Here is a 24,413-nt window from a genome sequence, read left to right on the forward strand (position 1 = left end):
GCTTCTGCCTTGGTTGCCCCAACCCAGGGAAGGCTGCTACTGGCATCCAGTGGCTGCTAACCGTGATGCAGGCACAGGACAGCCCACCACAGGCACTAGCCATCTGGTCCAAGTGTGAATAGCACCGAGGTGGAGAAACACTGCCCTGGGCACCAGGGTCGCCAGTATTTACTCCTCGTTCCATCTGCAGGGCTGGCGGGCGTCATGTGCTCAGCCAGCAGAGACTGACTCCTATCTGCTGTTAAGAGACTCATCTGCTGTGTTGTTTTTGTGTTGGCAAAAGCTCCAATAGTCTCTGAAAACCTTTTTGTTCCATTTTGTTTGTTTGCTTGTTTATCTAAACATAGAAATCAAAGCACTTCCAATTAGTCGCACAAATGGGAGGAAGAGAGTGGCCGCCGCTCCTGAATGGTGGATCACCTAGATCCCATTTACGGTGGTTTGTGCAGTGGTTTGGAACTGCGCATCCACACTTAGGCTACCTGTCGCCCTCCGGAGCCGCCCACTTCCATCCCTGGCTTGGCTTTCATTGGAGACACCCTGGAGGGAGGAGGATCCTGCCGTGTCAGTGACCCACAAGGTGTGACAAGTAATTAGAAAGTAATTGATTATTTTACCTTAACTGTCCTATTTCAACCTCTCTCCGTCCTCCCTTTTTAAATCTTTTTTCCTCTTTAAATCTTAAAATGGAAAAGAAAGAAAATTTGGGATATTAAAAATTTTAATTAAATTAAATCTGTTTGTTTGTTCATTTACATTGAGTGTCTACCTTGATATGATAGAGGTTAAGTTCACCATGTCCGCCTCTAGTGACTCTGCTGGGGACGCTGCATGACACAAGTGGTGAAGGGAGTGTTCGGCGTACTAAGGCATGAGTGAGTGTGTGCCTATGAGTGTGCCTGTGTGTGCGTGCATGTGTGTGTGCACACGCATGTGTGCCTCTGAGTGCGTGTGTGCCTGTGTGTGCCTGCATGTGCACATGTGTGGTGTAGTCCATTGGGTGGGTTGGAGGCACCTTCTGGAGGAGGGAGAGGAGACTGGCAGGCTGAAGTGGTGGGGACAGGATTGGGATTGTGGTTACCATTTGCAGACGACCTGCATGTAGCTGTGACTGCCCAGGCCGAGGCTCAGTGAGGAAGCAGGAGGTGTGGCTTTATACCAGGTGGACATGGGGATTTGAACTCGGGTCTTTGACTCCCAACAGAAGATGTGTTTCCCACAGTGTGTCAACAATATCACTGGGGTCCTGGGGTGGTTTCATGTGGCTCATAGCCATGATCCAGCCCTAGCCCTGGAGCAGGGGTGCTTGTTTGGGGTCATCAGCAGGGACTACAGCCCATGGGAGAGCGATTAAATGGCGTTTGGGCTGGAAGGGCAGGCAATGCGGATGGAAGTTTCTTCTAATATAAATTCATTTAGGTAAAAACAGCAGATTTATGGGAGAGTGTTAGAAGACCTCAGGTGGTGTGATGATGGGACAGAAACTGCTGAGGGCTGTGCACACGGCAGAGGTCTGGAAAGCGCCTGCCCAACCCCAGGGGGAGGCGGCCCATCTTCAAGTGATCCCGGGGGGACCAGGACTTTGAGTTTTCATTTCCTCCCATTGAGAAATGGAGGAGACAGTGGTTCCTGTCTTGGTGTGGGGTCAGGGATTCAGAGACCACTGCTCCTCTCAGCCTGCCCCTGCCTCCAGGACGCCTCCCATCTGATGGCTAGAGTTGGAGCCAGGGGGAGGAAGCTACCGACCTGTATTCCAAGAAGCTCTTCCAGCTGAGGTAGTGGATGACCCAAAGGGGTTTATTTTGTTTGAAAAGAAATATTTTGGCATCTTCTTTTTAATCACATGACCTCTGTGATGAAAGTAAGTAGAAATGTTAAGTGTGGGAGACAAAACTCATAAAAAAAGGAAATTCTGTTGTTCCTTTTTTCATACTCATTGCTTTTTTTTTGGTATGCCCAAAAGCAAGGGTAGAAGAAAAAACAGTGATTCTGCCAGTTGCCAACAGTTACCCTGATCTTAAACCCAGCCTTGATATGGATGAATAGCCATGACCTGTGCTTTGGACGACACGCTGCGTGCTTCCCCATTTAACTCTCTGAGCCCCTATGATGGATGTTTCTATCTTAGAGATAGGGGTACTAATGCTCAGAGAGGGTGAGGAATTAGTCCAAGGCCACACAGCCACTTTATAAAGACCATGTACTTTCCACTTTACTGGGAACCCCCATTAACCTGGATGGATGCGCTGTTACTTTGTGATGCGATTGGAAAAAAAAGGTGCAAACAAATCAAAGAGCAACTTGATAACAGAAGATACAACGAAGAGTCTGATTGGCTGCCAGGGAAATGAAATATACAGTATGTGCCGCAGAAGAAAAGAGAGAGGACCCTGTGTGCTGAGGGGATAAATAAAGTAAATCTCAACCCTTGCTTGAAATGACGACATGGTGCTGCCCTGCACACGCCCTGCACACGAGTCTTCTCCTGTCTTTTCTCTTCATCTTTCTTTTGCCTTTAGCTATGAGTAACAGGAAACTCTAGCTGAACTGCTTTAAACATTTAGTGGGTTATTTTCTCACTGAATGATTCCTGAAGTAAAGGCCGTTTCAGAGAGGCTAGTTCAGTGGCTCAGTGACACCCTCCAGGACTAGGTTTGCTTTGATCTCTCTCTGTAATGCTCAGCATGTTGGTTTTGTTTTGGGCTGATTCCCTCATGGTCGCAAAATGGCTGCTGAGGTTCTTGCTGTCATATGCAGATACAACAAAATTTATCAAAAGAGGAAGACCCAGCTCTTCCTACGTGTCACTTTGTAGCAGCACGGCAACTTTTTTCCAGTAACCCTTCTGGAGACTTCCCCTCAAATCAACCATCTGTCGCTGCTAAGGCTGTCACTAGCAGGGAGAATGGGATGGCTGTAATTGGCTTAGCGAAGCACAGTGGCTCTGTGGAGGAAGGTGTATTACATGAACAAAATTGGGATTTTATTACTAAGGAGCGAGGAAGAGGAGTTGGACGAGCAACTGGAAATGTTACTACATATTTTAAAATATACTTACGGGAAATTTCAAAACATAAGGGGAAATAGCATAGTGGACTTCCAAGTACTCATCTCCGAATTTCCACAATGATCAAATTTTGACAAGTTCAGTTCATCTTTATCCTGCTCTTTATCTCCTGCTGAACTATTTTGAAGTGAATCCCAGGTATGTCATTTTAAAAATGTACTCCCTACATATATCGAGGACCTTCTATATGCCCCGCCACAGACCCAAAGAGAAAAGCTGTTTCAGGGTGAAGAAATTAGTGAAGACTGATGTAGTTTTAACTACTTTTGCTGAAAAGACTGAATTCCCTGAAACAAAGGCAAATGTAGTATCCCGGGAGCAGGGTTTTCTGCAAAGCTTCCGTTCTGGCTGTCCTGGAGTCCTTGGGGTGTGAGGGGACAGGTGTCTGGGGAGCTTGAGTTGGACAAGGAAGATGAATGGAAGTTCAGCATCTCGTTTGTCATTTCCACTCCCAGGCGGATGAAGCGAACGCTTTCTAAGAGTGGGTCTGGTTTGGTGACACCTGTTTCTGCATGTTAATAGATTTCTGGGGTGAGATAGAGCCGGTGATGTCACCTGCAGGTGTGTGAGCCTGTGGTGGCGGTCTGCTGTGTGGCATTTGTTTCACAAGGCGTTGCAGCCACATCTGTTTTCGGCTGTGAGAGCATCCTCACCAGCACGCTGAAGAAAGAGACGTTTTCAACCAGAGCAGAATGTCAGATGTCACAGGTCAACTCTGGGCTGGGCTGTAAACATGTACTTTCCCGATGGCCTGAGCTTGTTTTAGTTAGTGATGGAACAAAATGCAAATGTTATTTCTTTAAAATATCACGGTGGCAGTAAGAGCATATTTCCATGCGCCTTTCTGCGTTCCTCCTGTTTCAGTACAAGTTGAAAAGACCCCTCTTCCTCTCTGCATATGAAACAGGAAGCCTGCCTTCAGATTTTCCTGCAGTTTTTAAACATTTGCTTCTTTAACAAGAGTTCACATGCTTCAGGAGGGCTGGTATAGAACATAAAAAGAAATTCACCATTTCTCTAAATACGTGTCTCCACTTCTACACTACAATTAAAGGTCAAATTGCAGAGCTGAATCAATTATAGCTTCATGTTCAGGATATACTCAGCCTGAGCTGATTTTATCTGCTGGGCTTTGTAAAATGTTAGCGTTGGCACAGAGAGAGTTTAAAAACAGAAATCTTGTGTATAACTATATGCGAAAAATCTTTTAAAAAAAGCGAGAGAAAGAGAATGGCATAACGACATGAAATGATGCCATTTGCCTCGATATTTGTATGGTGCGGGTGGCTTTTGTAGCAGTTACACTGGTCTGCACGGAGCTTTCCGTTTAGAACGTGCAGGTTGTGGCTGGGTGGCCTTTGTTTTGTGTGCTGTGCACTTCGGTGCCGTGTGAGAATCCGCCGACCCCAATACATTTTACTTGACGTGCACAGCTGGGTCGCTGGCACATAGTCCAGGCCATGAAAAGAATGCAAAAGAAAACACAGACAATCTATTCATCAGAACACTGTGACAGGGAGACATCGGGGCTGGCTCAGGCAGGGGTGCACCTGCAGGAAGCAGGAGGAGGAAGACCAGGCAGGGCCTGGGGAGAAGGCAGAGAAATCGCAGCTGCTGTTGACCCCTGAGGCCTCCATGGCCAGGGGCTTGGTCAAAGGTGAAAGCTGGCTCAATTACCAACTTACGTACTCTGGTTCTGTGGGGCTCTGCAAGCAGGGGGACGAATGGCAGCCCTGAGGTCCTACTCTCTGAGGGTGTGCTCACTGGTGCCGGGTATTCAGCAGCAACCCAGGCAGAGGCATGGGCTCAGCTTGTGGCCAAGGGTGGTGTCCAGATTCCTGACCCATGGGGCCATGCTAGGTCTGTCTCCCCAAAAAGGGCAGAGAGGACGCAGCTTCTGGAATCCTTGAAGCCTTTCTCTGGCGCAAGGATGTCTAGTCACCTCAGTCCGGTTCACACAACCTGCCTAACCCCAAACCCCACCTTCCTCTTCCTGCGTGTATTTGCGATTTTGCAGCTGGTTTCACACTTTGTTTTTTTACCAGGAAAGCAAGCTTTCCATTTATGTGCGCATGTGAGCTCGTCACCTGAACAGCTGTTTGTGTTCCTGTGTAAAGGCCCCTCACCATCCCAGCTGCAGTAAGGGCTGGGTGGGCGTCTGTCACTTAGGCTTCCCCGAGTGGCGTGGAGCCTGGCCTGGGCTGGGACACAGCTTGTCAGGCCTTTCCCAAGTGTCCACTTGGGGCCTGCCTGAGCTGGGACACGGCTTGCTGGCCCCAGGTTGCTCACAGCTCTTTGGAGAATATCAGTGTGTACTTCACTCAAGATTGTGGATCTTTGTGTTGGAAATGGAAGGCTGGTGTTGCCTGCACGCTTTCCTCTCGGGCTGGAGCTCCACACAGGTGTGCACTGCAGAGACTTGGAGCTTTGGAGACAGACAGACAGACAGACAGACAGACTTGGGTTCAAGTCTGGCATCTTCACTCTGTAGCTGGGTGAGCGCTCAAGTCCAGCATGTCACAGAGAGCCCAGCAAAGAGCCCCAGGAAGTGGCAGTGGGCTTGTCTGCACTGGGCCAGCCTGCCGCGACCCCCTTTGCCCACAGGCTGTGCTGTTGTGCCAGGTGGGCGTGTTGCTGGGAGCGTCACTTTACTGAACCGAAGTCGACAGTAAATTCTGCAAGGGCTTCTAGGAACAACAAGGTGCCTTTTTGAAAAAAATGGTTTTGTTTCAGTATTGAGTTTCGCAAAATGTTCATTCCTCCCAAACAAAACCAGGTCCAGACTCACGTTCAGAGACTATTTGTAATCTCTTGTGTTGCTTATAAAGCTCTGTGAAATTCTACAGCATATTAAAATAGCAACAACAACAACCAATTAAAAACAAGAAAACTGTCATCTAGGACTGAGGTCCTTGACACATACGGCTTGACAAGACTGACTAAAAAAAGCAACAGCCAAACCCCAAACCACTGAAAATACACACGTCTTCTCCCATCGGGACAAGGATTTAAGGTGTGCATCTGGTGAGCTGCCTCCGGGGAAAGGTCTGAGTGAAAACGCTCACTGGCTGCTTTCTGTGCTTTGCTGACCCTCCCCTTGTCACCCCCCCACCCCCCACCCCCGACGTCCTGCTCCTTGACCTGGAACAGGGAGCTCAGAAGCTAACCCTGGCTGTTATTAAGTTGCAAACTCTAAATTCAGATTCACGCAGGGTAGTTGGTGGGAATTTGAAAACACGGAGTGAAATCCTGCTCTTACAGAGACGGAACAAAAGTGCTCTGTCTTTTGGAGGTCACTAATCCGGTGTTTGCACCTTATTGTCACTACGTCATGTCTGAAAAACTTGGAATTATTTCCAATTAGAGGGTTTAAGTGGCTCTTGCTCTCCGAGCTGTTGACCCCTCCAATTTGTTTGGCAGGATTTTCTGCCCGGTCTTCACCTGGGTGCACATTGTTTTGCTGTCAGGGGTCTGAACCGCTCCGGGTGACCCTGTAGAACCGTCCACACCGTGAGGCTCAGGGGCTGTTGTGAAGTTTACAATGACAGATGGCAGAGGCATAAAAGGCACCTCTGTGGGCTTTGTGACTAGGGATTTGGGTGCTCAGAACCCTTTTTTGTCTCTTGTTCTGGAGGTACGCCGTGATTGCTGTCAGAGCTGTGACGCGGCCCATTTAGAACAGTGAGGCCCGCACGTGTTGCACACCTGCTCACAGAAACACTGCTCCTCCTGTCCCCACGGCCAAGCCTCAGCCACCCTGGAGGTCTCAGCCGCTTGCTCTAGGGGAAATGCAGGCTGCCCTGGTAGCCTGCCTCCTGGAATACTGGGGTTTTACTGCACAGAAACTCGCTTGATTTCTGGACATGAGTGTCCAGAATTATCAAGGAGGAGAGCGAAGTGGGCCTCTGGCAACTGTAATGAGCTGCTTTCCAGACTCCAGATGTACTTAGAGGTCAGTGCTAAGGCTGTTTCCATGTGTAGGAAGAAATTGGTTCAAGCTACAAAGTCTGTGTATGGCCCCCAGAGTCACCCCTTGGACATGCATCGTAGCCTCTTTATGGCACCCTAATGGGGTCAAGATGCTACTCATGTTGAGTGAAACCCTGCAGTCCCCCAGGAAAGAGTTGCCCACTGTGGAGAGGCTGTGGCCGGCTGATGGCCAGCCTGAAGGGCAGGTAGACCTCTGCTGCCAATATTTATACATTAGTAGGAACTCTGGGTTTCTGGCTTATTTGGAAAAGTGGGCCGGCCAGCAGCACCCTGACTCCTGGCCCGCATGGCAGCCACCAGCTGGAGCCTAATAGCAGCTGCCACCTTTGACGGGCTCACACTCATTAGTTTTTTTCTCCTGCTTGCATCCAGTCAACTGCACTCACTTCCTTGACTAAACCCAGAGAAAGTGAAATGTAAACATATGATAAGGGCCTTTAAAATTCATCCTAATAAAATAATCCAAGATGCAGAAAACATTTCATGTTACAAAGATGTTTCCCTCTGTTATTCATAATATACAAATTGGAAATAATGTAACAATGGGAGTGGGCTGACTTGGTTATGATGCTTTCCTATGATGAAATATTATATGGCCGTGAAGGTAACAGTCAGAGCTTTTAATAACACAGAAAGGTAATCATGATACAACGTTGGATTATAAAACCTAGATATTAAATTGTGTTTGCAGTACACTCCAATTATCTCCCAAAATGTAAAAGCAATTATCAATATGCATAAAACAAGACTGGGAGCAAATTTTTCTTTTATTGTCATTATTTTTTTATTATCCTCACCCAATGACATTTTGTTTTTCATTGCTTTTAGAGAGAGAGGAAGGGGGAGAGAGAAACATTGATGTGAGAGGGAAGCAGCAATTGGTTGCCTCCCATACGCTCCCTGACTGAGGATCAAACATGCAACCTAGGTATGTATCCGGACCAGGAATTGAACCAGCAACCTTTTGGTTATGGGACGGTGCTCCAATCAACTGAGCCAAATCAGCCAAGGCAAGTTTTTCAAAATATTAACAGTGATTACTTTTTGGCCATAAAATGATCCATGATGATTTCATCTTTATTTTATTCTGGACTTTCTGTGTTTTCTATAAGGAATGTGTATAGCTTTTATAGTAAAAAACAAACAAACAAAAAACAAATAAGGAAGAAACAGAAGCCTAGACGATTAGGGGATTTTCCTCAACTTTCCTAGCTGATTGGTGACAGGGCGGGACCACAACCGGAGTTCCCGGTTCTGAGATGAACTCACCCTCTCCTGAGGTTTGGGCTGCCCACAGCCTGCAGGGCTGGCCCCAGGGCCCCACCTTGGACCCCTGAGCTCTCTGTGGGTGTGCTTGTCTGTCGGAGGGTGTATGTCATTTTAGGTCCTTTGTTTTGCCTTTAGTAATGAGCAGTCTTTAAGAACCAGACATCTGTGCCCTTGAGTAGAAATTAGGGCTCATTTAGGTGTTACTGCATGCTCGGCTAGTTTCACAACTCACGTGACTTGTGGCATATTTCCTGGGGGTGGGAGGGGCACCTGGGCTGGATTGTCTCCAATCGTCATTTTTCCTTCCTCTTGCATGCAGCCAACTGTACTCATTTCCTGACTAACCCCAGAGAAAGTGAAATGTAAATAGTATGGACAAGGACCTTTAGAATCTACTTCTTCTCTATGAGGGAGGACAAGTCAAGCCACTCAGACTCCTTCACCAGGGATGCTTCGAAGTGACACTGTGCTTAGAAGAATCCTGAGTGTACCCGTCAACTCAACCAGCACGCTAGCTGCTTCGGGAAGACCTGAGTCCCTTCCTGGCTCCTGTCGCCCTCTGCTCTGGTGAACTTGCTCAGATCTGTCCTTCCTCAGCGCATGTCCCACAGTACAAAATGCAAGGGAATCATTTTCCATTGAAGCTTTCTCTAGGGCCCATAGGACAGGTCTGATGGGAAATGCTCAGTGAAGGTTTTCTGAGTTCCCAAGGAGGAGGAGGAGCCCCAGAACCAAACAAGAGGATCCTCACCTCTTGAAGCTCCACAAAGCTCACAGGGACCTAAAGCTGTTCATTCTTCTACAGCAAGAAATCCGGCTGTGCCATGACCCAGAAGGCCACTCCACCCTAGAGATGTGTCCTTGGGAAGTCACAGTCTCTAGGCTTGTGGAGTTACTGCATGTTCAGAAGTGACCCTCAGCTCAGGGAATACAAGTCCCTCTGACCCACGTGGAAATAGCCTTTCCAAGGAGACTAGCCCTGACTGACTGTCTCCCGTGGCGAGAGAGTGCTGCCAACGTTCTCCTCCCAGGTGTACCCCTTGCTGTGTTTTCCAGGCTGGGCGTCTCTCCCTTCCAACGAGGGTCTGTAGAGTTCATCAGGCTTTCACTTCCACAATACAATCCGATTCTTGGCCCCAGCCCTGGGGAATAAGCTGGCTCATGGGATTGGGGCTGCCAGGGAGCAGCCTTGAACCTAGGTTCCTGGGGCTGGTGTTCCACTGTGGCCAACAAATCTTGCTCTGATCAGGCACCTGCTGGTCAGTTTTTCTAGCCGGCGGGTGGATGTGTAGATGGGGCCCTGGAGGCAGTCAGGGGCTTGGCAAGGTGACTGTGAAGGTGACCAGGCAGGTGACTGTGAAGGTGACCAGGCAGGTGACTGGGCAGCCAGTTACCCCCCATGGTGCTGGCTAATGGTTTCATTTCTTAACATATTTCAGCATGGTGGGTCAATTCTATTTTTCTGTGCTTCTGAAAGGACTTCTAAAATCAGTAAATATATAAAGAACTCACACGACTCCATCCCAGGAAGACAAACAACCCAATTAAAAAATGGGCAAAGGACTTGAACAGACACTTCTCCAAGGAAGACATACAAAAGGCCCAGAGACATATGAAAAGATGCTCAGCATCACTAGCCATCAGAGAGATGCAAATTAAAACCACAGTGAGGTACCATCTCACACCAGTCAGAGTGGCCAACATAAACAAATCCACAAACAAACATTGGAGAGGATGCAGAGAAAAGGGAACCCTTGCGCACTGTTGGTGGGAATGCAGACTGGTGCGGCCATTGTGGAAAACAGTATGGAATTTCCTCAGAAAACTAAAAATGGAACTGCCCTTTGACCCAGCAATTCCGCTGCTGGGATTATACCCTAAGAACCCTGAAACACCAATCCAAAAAAACCTATGCATCCCAATGTTCATAGCAGCACAATTTACAATAGCCAAGTACTGGAACCAACCTAAGTGCCCATCAACAAATGAGTGGATCATAAAACTGTGGTACATTTACACAATGGAATTCTATGCAGCAGAGAGAAAGAAGGAGCTTATACCCTTTGCAACAGCATGGATGAAACTGGAGAGCATTATGCTAAGTGAAATAAGCCAGGCGGTAAGGGGCAAATACCATATGATCTCACCTTTAACTGGAACATAATCAACAAAAGAAAAAAGTAAACAAAATATAACCAGAGACATTGAAGTTAAGAACAATCTAACAATAGCCAGAGGGGCATGGGGAGGGCACAGTGGGGAGAGGGGTTTACAGGAGCTACTATAAAGGACACATGGATAAAATCAAGGGGGAGTGTGGAGATAGGGAAAGGAAGTGGGTTTGGCTGGGGTGGGGTGGAGGGATGGGGAGAAAATGCAGACAACTGTAACTGAATAACAATAAAAATTTAAAAAATTCAATGCCTTCAGTAGAATTTCTGGTTGCTGGGAAAATTAATACAAACTGGAAATATAGGAATCAATATCCCAAAACATGTTTGCCTGTTAAAAAGTGTAATTGTATGTTTCCAGTCATAAATGTTGACAGAAGGAGTGGGGCACCTTGGCCTGGGCCCCTGGGGCCTGGCTGGCATGGGTCGCACGGAGGCCGGGGCAGGGGTGGGGCGGGTCGGGCTGGAGCAGGCCCTGAAGCTGCCTTCTCAGGTCAGCCTCTCAAACACCTCTGGTTTTACTTTCCCTTAACTTTGCATTTCTAGCTCTTTTGCCAGATTTCACCTTCTCAAACTAAGCACGAGTCTCAATTCTGTGATGAACAGGCTATTTCGGACAAGTGATGACTCACTATTTATTTCAAGCCCAATGAGAAGACTCCACCTACAGCAGTAAAAGAATGATATTAGTTATATTTTCACCTATTCTTAAAATTTTAATTATACAAGTGATACATGGAGCACATTCTTATAAATTTAGAGTCTTCCCTGCCTCCTCACCTCCTGGTTCTAGGCCCCTTCCCCAGGGTCACCACTGTTAACAAATTTTTTTAGTAATTATTTTTCATCCTCAACCAAAGACTTTTTTTTTTTCATTGCTTTTAGAGAGAGAAGAAGGGAGAGGGGAAAGGAGAGAGAGAAACATGGATGGGAGAGAAGCATCGATCGGTTGTGTCCCGTGTACACCGGACTGGGGACCGGTGCCCTGACTGGGAATGGTATGCGTCCTGATCAGGGTTGCACGTGCCTGCGCTGGTCCAGGGGTTGAAACTGTAACCCAGGCACGTACCCCAACTGGGAGTAGAACCCCACAACCTTTTGGTTTACGGGATGATGCTCCAACCAACTGAGCCACACCTGCCAGGGCACCACTGTTAACAATTTGATGTGTACCTTCCCACACGATTTGCATGTATTTACATGTGTGTATTTTTGCACGTGAGTGGCAGCATCATCTTTTTTTTCCACAGAATGATCCATCTGTGAGACCATTACATGTCATGAAGGACCTGCCTTGTTTTAAACTGCTGACACTTACTCTGGGGGAGATCATTTAACCCGACCCCTCGTCGTAGATGGAAGATGATTGTGTTTCTCCGTGTGTCTAAGTGAAGCTCTGTTTCACGGACAAACTCCACTTTTCTTTCTCCTCAGAGTGGCAGCTACTATTTAAAAAAAAGAAGAAACCAGTAGAGAAAGAAAGACTCACCAGGGGAGGAGGGGCAGCCAGGCTTGTCTATCGACAGAGGGTCCGGGCTGTGGGATGGTGCCTGATGTGGTCAGAGGGCATGGTGACCTCGTGGCGGTGGGGGCTGTGGGGGGGGTGGGCAGGGGGAGCCATAGAGGGTATGAACCACCGCATAAGTCCAGCAGCGGGAAGCAGAGATGAGGCTTGGCTTAAACTGAGAGGAGTGTCTTTGACTCGAGGAGGCAGAAATCTGAGATGCCACAGGTTTGTCTGTCTTTTTATTGCTCAGTCACTTGGCATAAGCCATGTCCCAAGCAGATTCCAGGTGCTGAGAACCTGGGTGCCTGAGATTGGGATTCCATCACTCAGAGCCTCCCATCTGATCAGAGAGAAAGACATGCACAGACCTAGTGCAGGAAGGGGGCGGCCCCTTGGGATCTTGGCTGTTGTGGAAGAAAGACCCCGGGGACATTTGTCTGCCCTGAAGGAGAAGCAAGGCTTTGCAGAGTGAGGAAGGGAAGGGACAAACATTTCTGGTCAGGGCACAGCAGTCCAGGGCACAGACATGAAAAATGTCAGGAGCGTCCTTGTTTAGTTGGAAGCTAAGTGTGGCTGGAGACTAAGACCGGGGGTGGGTGGATGAGGCAGGCGAGGGTAATGGGCTGGAGTGAGGGCGGGAAGGACCTGCAGAGCGCAGAGCTGACATTGTGTCTGCAGCAGGGGTCAGCGATGTGCGGGGGGCATACTGGCACCTGACTTACTCTAGAAGGGGGAGATCTTAGGGGCGAGGAGTGCATGTGCTGGAGGCAAGGGTGGGGCTGCAATACTGACTGGGATGTGGGTGTATCCCTCCATCCTTTGGCATTTCCAGAGAGCTTGTTCTGTCAGCAACTAATAAGATATGGCCTCTGATTACTGGGGACAACAGGCTGTTGAATGGCTCCTAGCCCAACGCAGACACACATTTATTTTATGAGTGATGGCTCAGTGGTCTGAGGTTCCGACTCATGGCAGGTGGACGAGGGATGAGGCCAGACAACAGGTCGGCGTGGGAGGAGAAGCAGCGGAATTCTGAGGCTGGTGGGTGGAAACTGAGAGGGAGGTGGAGACAGGTGTTACCGTGAGGAGTGGGCAGTGACACAGGAAAGGGAGCAGGTTTATGTGTGTGGTGGGGGACAGACGAGGATTTCTTTTGAATTCCAGCATCAAAAGTGTCCTTGTGGTTTAGAGACTAGAGGAGGAAGAGTAAATACCTTTTTGTGTACAGCAAAAGCCCCATAAAAAACAACTCACTTTTATTCTTGATCTAAATGCTGTGAACTGATGTGTTCACACTTGTACATGTGTCCAGTTGACTAAATCTGTGTGTAGAGAATTAATTTCCGGTGGTCAATGGGGGAGAGGTAGCTAAGCTTTAGAATTATTTTAAGCATAAATTGATGGCAACGCCATAAAGCGAGTTTCTAAATTAAACTTTTCTTAGAAGCTGGTAGCTCGACCTGGCTTTACCATTTTCCCTCACTCGTCCAGGGATGGCGTTTGTGGAGCTGAGTTGTTTCTTGAGGCCACGCCTGCTCGTGATGGTGAAACTGTCTCATCAGCATGTAGCCAATGTCGTCTTCCAATCCTCTGCACCAGGGGCCAGATGTGGCCACTGCCCTAGATCTAGATTTGCCGGCACACAGCCGTGCTCTCCATTCCCCGTGGCAGAGCTGGGAGACTGTGTGGCCCACGGAGTCTAAGGCGCATCCAGAGTCGACCCCTGGCTGGCCTGCCACCACCCAGAGCTCTGCGCTTGTGAGAGGGCGGCGAGGTGACACAGTCATGAGGAAGGGACTGCAGCCTGGCTGGAGACCCTGATTCCTGTCGTTTCCCTGAGCACGAGTTTGTTTTAGGGATGAATAATATCTTCTGTTTGATTTCAATAACCTAGTTATTATTGCAATAACTCTAATTCTCAATATTGATAAAAATTATTAATGCCTGCTCTCTTACTAGTGGAACTTTCTTCTAAAACTGTACTTAAAGATATATTGCGCTTTGTGGAAGAGCGAGGATGTATGTTAAAGGGCAGTGCTGCTTATCATAGAAACAGTCTGTAGACACTTAGTGTCTATGAGGGAGAATGGTTAAACAAAAAGTAACTAATCCATGTAATGAAAAACCATGTAATTGTCACAAAGAACAGGTGGGATGGTAATATGCACGGATATAAACAGCTCAAACACATTAGTAAGTGAAAATAACAAGGTCCAAGAGAGTAGGTACTGTGTGATCCTATGTGTGCAGTGAAAAGGATGGATGAGTGTACATACACAGGTACATGTGTGCAAACATACTACCTGATAGGACATATAAGAGATTGTAGCTAGTGGTGGGCAGGTGTGGAGAAGAAGGATGTCTTTTGTTTTTATACCAGTTTTTAAACCATGTGCTGGTATTACTTTAATATTAAACCCTGTCCAGCATTTTTAACGATTGGTTGGCTGCACTGAATGGGTGTGGTCTCTGGTGGCCCTTCCCCAGGCATTGCAGCAGTCTGCCCACCTGCCTGAACTTTCTCCCGAGACCCTGCTGCACGCCACATTTCAGAGTTTGCCTACAATCAGTCTTGAGGAAGAATGGAGTGCTTTGCCATCTCAGGTTTCTGTCCCCTTTTCTGGGCCTGGAGTCAACTTCCAGAACAGCTGTCTGGCTCTCATCTGGGCTTCTTGAGCCCCCTGTGCGGGCCAGGCCTGCTGCCTGAAAGGTGGTGTTCGGCTAGGCTAACATTTCTCCCGCTTGCTCGGGAGATCTGCCGGTCCCTGTGCTGGTTCCGCATGACCTGCTCATACAGGCTTGCCGGTGCGTTAACCCAGAACTGTTTTCAGGGCTTCCTGACCGCTGCCGGAGGATGTTGTTACTGCATGCAGTTTGGAAATGGGGGCATGGTGTAGTTTCTTCAGGCAGGTGGCAGCCTCCACACGTCAAAGGTGGCTTGGGATGCATGAACGTGGATCTGAAAGTGAAAGTGTTGAATGTGTGAGCGTGTTCTGAATTTTCAGGTCTTGTTGTGAGGAGTGGAAATTTGGCTTCTCGTAAAACACATCAAAATGCCTTTGTACAGGATCAGACAGCTGAAGGGCAGGGCACCGACTCTTGGTTCCTCCACTGCCTTTGATTGTGCTCCCACCTTCCAATGAGAGTGGAGAGCAAGAGCAGCCCTGAGCCCCAGGCTCCAGCCCACTCCCCGGGGGCCTCCAGGTGGGCTCCCGGGCACGTGCTTCTCAGTGTCAGCCAGTTACCAGAGCTTGTTTCTGTTGTTCCATCTCTGGGGCTCAATTTCCTGTTTCTTTTAAGCATGTGTTGCCTTTCTAAATAGTTTGGGCCAAAAGTTCAGCATTCCCCTTTTGGATAGGATTCAAAATTTTTCCTTCCTTCCATCTTTCCTTCTTCCTTCCTTCTTTTTTATCATAGAAAGTTTTGGTCACTTGCTTGCTGACAGTGGAGGGCATCTATTCATGTCTCCTCACAGGCACCCAAAATTCCCAACATTTGTTTGAAAAGAAACACAATTACTTGAATAAATTAATATTTTAAGTGATTCCCTAAAGAATTTACCTGCTGATAAACACTTAGTGTATTTATCATGGAGAGACTGCATCTACCTCCTATTTTTTTTATCAGCCAAAACTTCTAAAGCTAGTTAAGTCTCAGACATGTGCTTCCCCTCAGTGCGGATGTCTCCCTGGCCGACCCAAACTCAGTGCCGCTCACCGGTCACTGGTCATCAGTCTGCGTCGGCAGGGTCCTTCCAGCAGAACCAGGAGGGGAGGAGGATCGAGTTCTAACAAGGCTGGGCTTGTCCTTGGGCCTCAGGCTACATGATGTAGCTCTGCTGGGGTTTGGTTCCTTCTAGAAACTTGAGCGTGCTGACATAATATCGCCTTTAAAGAAGATTTTGTGGAAAAGCCGCTGTAACTCCTTAGAATGCACCGAGCAGTTAGAGCAGTTACTCCGTAAATTCTTGTTTCCTTTCTTGATCCCAAACACATTTGCATATAACAACCCAACAATAACTAGAATCTCCTCCACCCCAAGAGAAAGTCAGTGGGCTCAGATGAATGGGGGGCTAAGATTCTCTCCTTGCCAGTGGTGTAGAAGTCGTCTGATTTGTGCCAGCCTCACATCCTGCTACTTCCACGTGACCTGGGCTGGCGATCATCCAGAGACACAGCTACACCTGCAGGACAGGGAGGACGGGGCGCTCTCACTGGAACTGAAGTCACTTTAGTGGTTTGCTATGAGGAGGAAATTGCAGCTTCAAATTATAATAGAACTTGAAGGAAGTTTTCAGTGTCCAGGGGAAACTGTGACAGAAAACATCACTTTAAAATGTATGAATAAGGTACAAGCAAAGAGAAATTCATGTTTACGAGACCAAACCTGTCTGTTCTAAAGGGAACTGCGGTGCAAACCAAAGACGCCAGCCCACTGGTTGTGTTCAACAGAGTAGCTGATCCTACAGCTAAGTCCAGCGTGCCTTCCACACGGACTGTTTCTGAGATTCGTTTTGTCTTATTATGTTTCAGAAGTCCTCTATTTTATCTTCAAAATGAACATCTGGGGACATTTCAGCTGCCGTTTTGAACTCAATCTGTACACTCTTCGGGTACCCTGTGCATTTACACGCTGTGCGCGCTGCGCCCACGCTGCCCCTACATCTACGGTGAGATGCAGACAGAGCGTGTCGGTGGCGGCGGCGAGTTTCTGACTGTGTACAGGGCTGGGGATTCAAGAGCCCATGGTAAAGTAAAACCAGCTGCCCTCCACTTTTTAAAAAATACAATTCAGCTACCATAATATTTGCCCACTTAAAGGGTACAATTCAGTGCTAATATATTCACAGTTGTGTGCCCGTCACCACAATCTAATGTAACCAAATTTCTGTTGACCCCAAAAGAAATCTTGTACCCATTGGCAGTCACTTCCAATTACTAACCCCACCCCCACACCTTAGGCAAGAAGTAAGTTACTTTTTGTCTCTTATACATTTGCTTATCCTGGGTACTTCATATGAATAAAATTTACATATGCATCATTTTGTGACTGACAGCATTCACATAACACGTTTCCCAGATTTATGCACGTCACACTATGTATCAGAACGTCATTCCTTTTTATATTCCAGATAACATCCCCATGTATGGATATACTGCACTTTATTTACCTGTTCATTAATTGATGAATACTAAGTTGCCCCCGCCTTTTAAAAAAAATTTTAATTCTTCCCCTAGAACATGTTTATTGATTTTAGAAAGAGAAGCGTGGGGGAGAGAGAGAGACAGACAGACAGACAGACAGACAGACATCGATGTAAGAGAGACACATCAACTGGTTGCCTCCCATACACCCTAACTAGGGATCTGACCCGCAACCCAGATGTGAGTGCTGCCTGGGGACTGAACCCGGTGCTCCAGCCGACAGTCACCCAAGCAGGGCGCTCCCACTTTTCTTCTATTGTGAAAAAGTGCTTCTTATCAGGAGTTGTTATATATGGTAACTGTACGTGGAGCATTTGAGGAGCTGCGGACTGTTCAGCCAAGTGGCTGCGCGTTGACTCTGCCCGCAGCAACGCACCAGGGCTCTAACTCCAGCCCCCCTTCGGCAACACTTGCTGTTGTCGTCTCCTGTGCCACAGCCGCCCCAGCGGGTGTGAAGTGGTGATTCGTCGGAGTTTTGATTTGTATTTTTCTATGACTAGTGATAATGAGCATCTTTTCATGTGATTGTTGGCCATGTGTATATTTTCTTGGGAGAAATGTCTATTCAGATCCTTTACCTATTTTTAAACTGGATTATTTTTACCAGTGAGCTGTAAGAGTTCTTTACATATTCTGGCTACACATCCCTTATCAGATATATGATTAAAAAATATTTGCTCCTAAGCTGTGGGTTGTCTTTTCACTCTCTTGATGATGTCGTTTGAAGCGCAGAAATTTTAAATTTTGATGAAGTTTAACACGTCTGATTTTCTCTCTTGTTGCTTTTGGTGTCAAATCTAAGAAACCATTGCCCCAATCAATGTTATGAAGATTTACTCCTATGCTTTCTTCTAGAGTGTTACAGTTTTAGCCCCTATATTTAGGTCTGAGATGAGGAAGGGCTCTACTTTCATGCTTTTGCATGTGGCTATCCAGTTTTCCCAGCACAATTTGTTGCAAAGACTGCCCTTTCCCCGTTGATTTGATGCGGCACCCCTGTGGGAATATCAGAGGACCACAAGTGGAAGGGTGTATTCACGGCCTCTCCATTTGACTCCGCCGGCCTCTCTGCCTCTCCTACACTGAGCCACCGTGTCCCGATGACCGTGTCCTGCCGTAAGTCATGCTGGGCAGTGTGAGTCCTACGCATTGTTCTTCTTTTTAAGATTGTTTCGGCTACTCTGGGGCCCTTCTGTTTTCATGTGAGTTTTAGGAGCATTGTATCAGTTACTGAAATGGGAATTGCATTGAATCTGTAGGCCAATTTGGACAGTATTGCCATCTTAATGACATTAAATCTTCTAGCTAGGAATATGGGGTATATTTTATTTATTTAGATATTTAAGTTTGTTCAACAATATTTGTAGCTCTTAGTGTACAAATCTTACACTTCTTTTGTTAAATTTCATTCCTATTTATTTTATTCTCTTTGGTGCCACTATAAATGGAAGTGTTGTCTTAATTTTATTTTTGGATTGATCATTGTTAGTGTATAGAAATATCATTAAGTTTTATATATTGATTTTGTATCCTGCAGCCTTGCTGAACTTGTTTATTAGTTCTAAGGATTTTTAGTGGATTTCTTAGGATTTTCTATATACAAAATCATGGCATCTGTGAACAGAGATAGCTTTACCCTTTCTTATAAAGTTTTCATCTTATCTCTGGTAACATTTTTGTTTCTAAGTTTATTTTCTGATATTAGTATACCCATTCCAGCTCTTACGGCTGCTGTCTGCATGATATATCCATTTTCATCATTTCACTTTGAACTGATTTATGTCTTTGAATCTAAAGTGTATCTCTTACAGAGAGAATATTACTGAATTTTGTTTAAATCTGGTATGACAGTGGTTAAGTGAAGTGTTTGGGTATCAGTACCACTGTATGCAGGTCAGCAAAAGGGTGGAGTCCAGCCAGGGATGACAGCAGGTTTCCTTGATGAGCGAAGTTCAGAAGTTTGCTGTTGTCTCAGGTTCAGAGCAGTGGGTGTGGTATAAGGACCCTGGGCTCCTGACTGCTGGCAGGTTCCCTGGGGTCCAGCCTGTACTCACCTCCCCGAACCTCTTTGAAATGCACTCACCCGTGCTGTCACTTCGCATTGCATTCCTTAGCACCCTGTGATTTGGAAAATTTCCAGTATCCTAAGATCATACTCAAAAACTCAAATGACCTTGTGGAAGCTTATTTCCAGGAAGTATCCTTGCAAAGCTGATGGATTATTTTTGTCACAGGAATAATAAATTGTTAACTTTGGAAATGCTTTTTGTAAAGAAAACAACCGTTGGGTTATTTTCTTTTAAATTTTTAATTATGTACAAGGATACTTCAGCAGAAAGAAATGAGATGGGCTTGTCATAACCCCGCTGATGGCATTGCCCTTCGGGAATGCCCAGGGGAGGACTGGAGCCAGGGAGCAGGTTAGGCAGATGTTTCTGGGCAAAGGGTGGTAGTGAAACCTGGGTGGTGAAGGATGAATGTCATAAAATGAAGCCCTGGGAACCTGCACATGTCACAGGCACCGTGCAGGCCCATCTGTGGCCCAGGGCAGCAAACCGATGGGGGGAGGGTTCTTCGGACCACTCCAGCTGAAGGGACTTTTTATTGCTGTGATGTAGGCCTCAAGGACATATGCGTTCATCCAACACCTGACATTCAGATGCTGGACATAAATGAGGCCCAAGAACTGGGAAGACAGAAACTGTCAGATGGAGAATGAAGTGTTTAGTTTATGCTGGGAGGGGTGGTTATTACAATACAGACCCACACAAAGAGATTGTTTTCCTAAAATAAATATTTCTTGAAGCCACATATGCTGTTGCCAACAGAATAGCAAAGTTTGCTTTTACATATTATTTCAATTTAAGAATCAAAGATGAAAAAGGATGCCTGGAAAAGACTGTGTTTAGGGAGGCTCAGGACTTGCATTAATTTCCTGGCAGATTAGAGAATAAAGTGGGAGAGAGGTTAAACCAAGGACTTGTCTGCCAAGTTGATTGGAAGGAGGAAGATCAAGGGAATTGTCTGGGACCAGGGAGTGGCTATTTTAAGCAGATATGAACAAGAGTCTGTTCACCTTCATAGATCCTTCTTGGGTCAGGTCAGCCTAGTGACATTTGCTACAGTTAACTATGTTGGTAGATTTATTTCTGTATCTCATGGGGGTAGACCTACATTTCTCACCTCTGCTTATCTCTGAAGTTAAAACAAACCACTGAATAACATAAATGAAGGGAAAAAGTGACTCATCCTTTTGTATAGTTTAAAAAACATTCCTATGAGAAAAAAATCCCGAAGCAAACATGTTACATTAAAGTGATCATGTAAAAATCAAAATGTACGTATTTCAAAGCAAAGATAAAAACATGGCACACTAAAGAAAGATCTAAGAAAATATGACTGAAAATAGTTTAATTTCCTTAATATGTAAAAAGATTCTGTAAATAAATTAGAAAAAAATACTAGCACCCCAATATAAACATGGGAACATGACATACCAGACAAACTTAAAAACATATTCATGGCTATCAATATGTAACAAAGTAAATTATTAGTGATAAAAGAAAGGTGAGTTAAATGAGATACTTTTTTACTTTGCTAAATGAGTAAATCTTGTGTAAATGAGTAAATCTTGAGTAAAATCTTGTGCACTAGAAGGAATAAAAATTCATTCGGTCTTTCTGGAAAGTGAGAATGGTGATATGTGTCAAGAGCTTTAAAACAGGATTATATTTTTTTGATCCAGTAATATTTTTTTCTAGAAATTTATCCTAAAGAAATCATTAAAATTGTGACTTTAAGGATACTTAATGACATGGGATATTACCTACTACAAAATATTATTAGGTAAACAGAAAAACAGGATGTAGAATTCATCATGATATATTACTAACTGGATATATAATAATTATTCATTATCCCCTGATGGTAACACACATACTTGTCCATTTTACTTTTTTCTGGCACTGAGGTACCTGTAATTTTACACAATTTACCATGTAATATTTCCTTATTCGTGATAGATTATTATTTAAGTGGTGGTATATCTTTAAGAGATTTTTAAAAAGAAGGAAATATGACACATATTACATATTAACACTACATGACCTCTCTTTCTCTATCTCTGTATCTTTATGTACATGGAAACTAAATACATCTAATTTTATCAGTCCATTTTCACACTTCTGACAGATGAACTTACTAAAATTCAAATCTAAATATGTCATGGGTAGATACTTACAATAGGACTGTTCTTCTGGGAAGATGGAGTAGGTACACTTTTCTCTATTCCTCCCACCTCCCACTAAGGACATTACATATAAAAAAAAATAGAAGAAGACTCTGAAAGGTGGAGATCAGTAAGGACCTCAAACCCTAGGAATGATGCAGTGGCTAATCTGTGTTTCCTTTTTGTCTCATCTATCCTAGACTGGGTACCAATGAAGCTGATAACCCAGAAACACTGATGAGAACAGCCAAAAAAAAAAATTTTTTTTTTAACAAAGTCTGCTTTCTGTAGCCAAAGGAAAGGACACTTAGCAAGATAGAAAACTTTTAGATAGTATTGTTCTATGTTAGTCAATAATAGTCAACAACACCACAGAAAGAACTGTGCACCCCTGCCCTCATGTCAGCCAAGGCCAAGTCAGAAGCCTAGACTTCTGCCCTGCCCATTCCATAGCCAGGTGCCCCAACTCCACCAAGATGGTGTGGTCAGAAAAGACCAAACAGGGAGCTGGGATTTTCACCCCTGGCAAGAGGAGTGGGGCTCCACTTCTTGTGGTGTCAGTGGAGACCATATGGGGGACATGGATCTTTGCCTCTACCCAGCATCTCCTCCCACCTCCCACTGCAGTGGTGTCAGAGGAGGCCCAGTGGAAAGGTAGAACTTTCACTACCACTCAGCAATAATGATACACTCCAACCACTGCACATCAGTGGAGACTACATGTGGAACCAGAACTCCCACCCTTACCTTACTTTACCCAGCAATAATAAGAAACTCATACCCATCACATGGAGCAATGGAGACCAAGTGGGAACCTACACTTCTAGCTCTACTTGTCAGAAATAGACCAATCCACAATTATAGCGGGAGACTCTAACATTCATCTTTCAACAATTGATATGACAACTAGACAGAGAACCATCAAGGATATAGAAAAACTCAACAGCACCATCAATAGGATCTAACCATCATTCATAGAACACCGCCAGAAAAGCAGAATTCATACTCTTTTCAAGTGCCTCCCTGATGTTACCAAGATAGGTCTATGCCAGAGGAGTGCTAATGGACCAATACCTCCTGTCCTTGCCACATAGTGTCAGAGAAGTCCAAAAGATTTAAGTTAGACCCGGAGTCTCACAATATAACATGGAAATGTACCTGTTTCAATAAAAAATCATTTGTCACACAAAGAATCAGAAAGATTTCAAACTGAATGAAAAAGGTCATCAATAGATGTCAACATCAAGATGGCAGAGATGTTAGAATAAACAAAACTATTTTAAAGTTGTCATCGTAAAAATGCTTCAAAAAACAATTACAGACACACTTGAAACATGAAAAAATAGACACTCTTTGCAAACAATAGAAAGTCTAAGCAAAGAAATGGAAGATATAAAGGAGAACCAAATGGAAATATTAGAACAGAAAAATATAATAACCTAAATTTAAAAAAATGAGTAGATGGTCTCAACAGCAGAACAGAGAGAACAGAGGATAGAGTCAATGAACTAGAAGATAAAACAATGGAAATAACTCGATCTGAACAATATAGAGAAAATAGACTGAAAAAAAAAAAAGGACAGAGTCTCAGGAACCTGTGGGACTACAATGAAAATATCTAACATTTGTGCCTTTGAAATCTCAGAAGGAAATGAGAAAGGGCAGGGCTGAAAAGCACTCAAAGAAATTATGTTTGAAAACCCCCCAACTTTGGCCAAAGACATAGTCTACAGGTTCAAGAAGCTGAGTAAATTCCAAAGAGGATAAGCCCATAGAAAGTCACTCCAACACATACTATAGTGAAACTTCTGAAAACTGAAGACAAAGAAAAAATCTTGAAAGCAGTGAGAGAAAAACAATTTGAATCATAGATTTGTCTTCAGAAACCATGTAGCCAGAAAGAGGCATGAATTTTTTAAGCACTGAAAGAAAAGAACTATCAAGTTAGAATTATATACCAATAAAAACATCACTCATTAATGACAAGGAAATGAAGATATTTTCAGATTGAAACAGAAAGAATTTGTTACAGACAGACTTGTCACAAAAAGATAGCTTAAGAAAATTCTCTACACAGTAAAAGAAACAGTAAAAAGAAGGGAACTTGGAACATCAGGAAGGAAGGAAGAACATGGTAACAAAAATATAGATAAATAAAATAAATTTTGTCTTTTCTTGAGTTCTCTAAATTATGGTTGACAGTTGAGCCAAAAGTTATACACTCTTTTGTATGATTATAAATTGAAGTAGAGGAAATACTAAAACCATTATATTATTCACAGAGAGGGTCAGGGGATGTAAGATAGGTAAGGTTTCTCTTCTTCCCTTGAGCTGGTAAAATGATGACGCAAGTAGGCTGTGATTAGTAATGTACATATAATGTTATACCTGGAGCAACCACTAAAAAGGCTATAAAGTCAGACACTCATCAGTGCTATGTATACATCAAAATGGAATTTAAAAAGTGTTCAAGTAATCTAAAGAAAGACAAGAAAAAGAAAACAAATGAAAAACGGAACAATGAAAACAATCTGACTTAGTCCTTAATATATCAGTAATTACACTAAATATAAAGTCTAAACAATTTAGTTAAAAAAGAGCTCGACAAAATAGATTAAAAAACATGACCAAACTCTATGCTGTCTGTAAGAAACCCAGTTCAAATTTACTTATACAGTCAGGCTGAATAAAAAAGGATGGGAAAATATGTCTTGCAAAGATTAGCTAAGAAAAGCAGGAGTGACTACATTAATTTCATACAAAGTAGACTTCAGAGAAGTTGCAAGAGATAAGGAAGGACATTTCAATAAATGATACAATGGTCAATCCATCAAAACAATATAGCAATCCTAAATGTGCATGTAAAACACAACAAACTGAAAAATAAGTGATGTAAACACTGGGAGAACTGAAAGGGGAAATAGACCAACCCACAATAATAATGGGAGACTTCAACACCTATTACCACAACTAGATG

The 24,413-nt window shown here is 44.8% G+C and overlaps 1 protein-coding gene across 1 annotated transcript in view; it reads left to right on the forward strand.

Annotated features, from left to right (window-relative positions):
- Window positions 1-24,413, forward strand: part of ACOXL (acyl-CoA oxidase like) — a 270,737-nt gene that overhangs the window by 62,618 nt on the left and 183,706 nt on the right. The window contains 1 exon segment of the mRNA XM_053924460.1: window positions 19,618-19,628. Coding sequence (XP_053780435.1) covers window positions 19,618-19,628 — 11 coding nt within the window.

This window comes from Desmodus rotundus, chromosome 5 (assembly GCF_022682495.2).
Source record: "Desmodus rotundus isolate HL8 chromosome 5, HLdesRot8A.1, whole genome shotgun sequence".
Classification (NCBI taxonomy): Eukaryota; Metazoa; Chordata; class Mammalia; order Chiroptera; family Phyllostomidae; genus Desmodus; species Desmodus rotundus.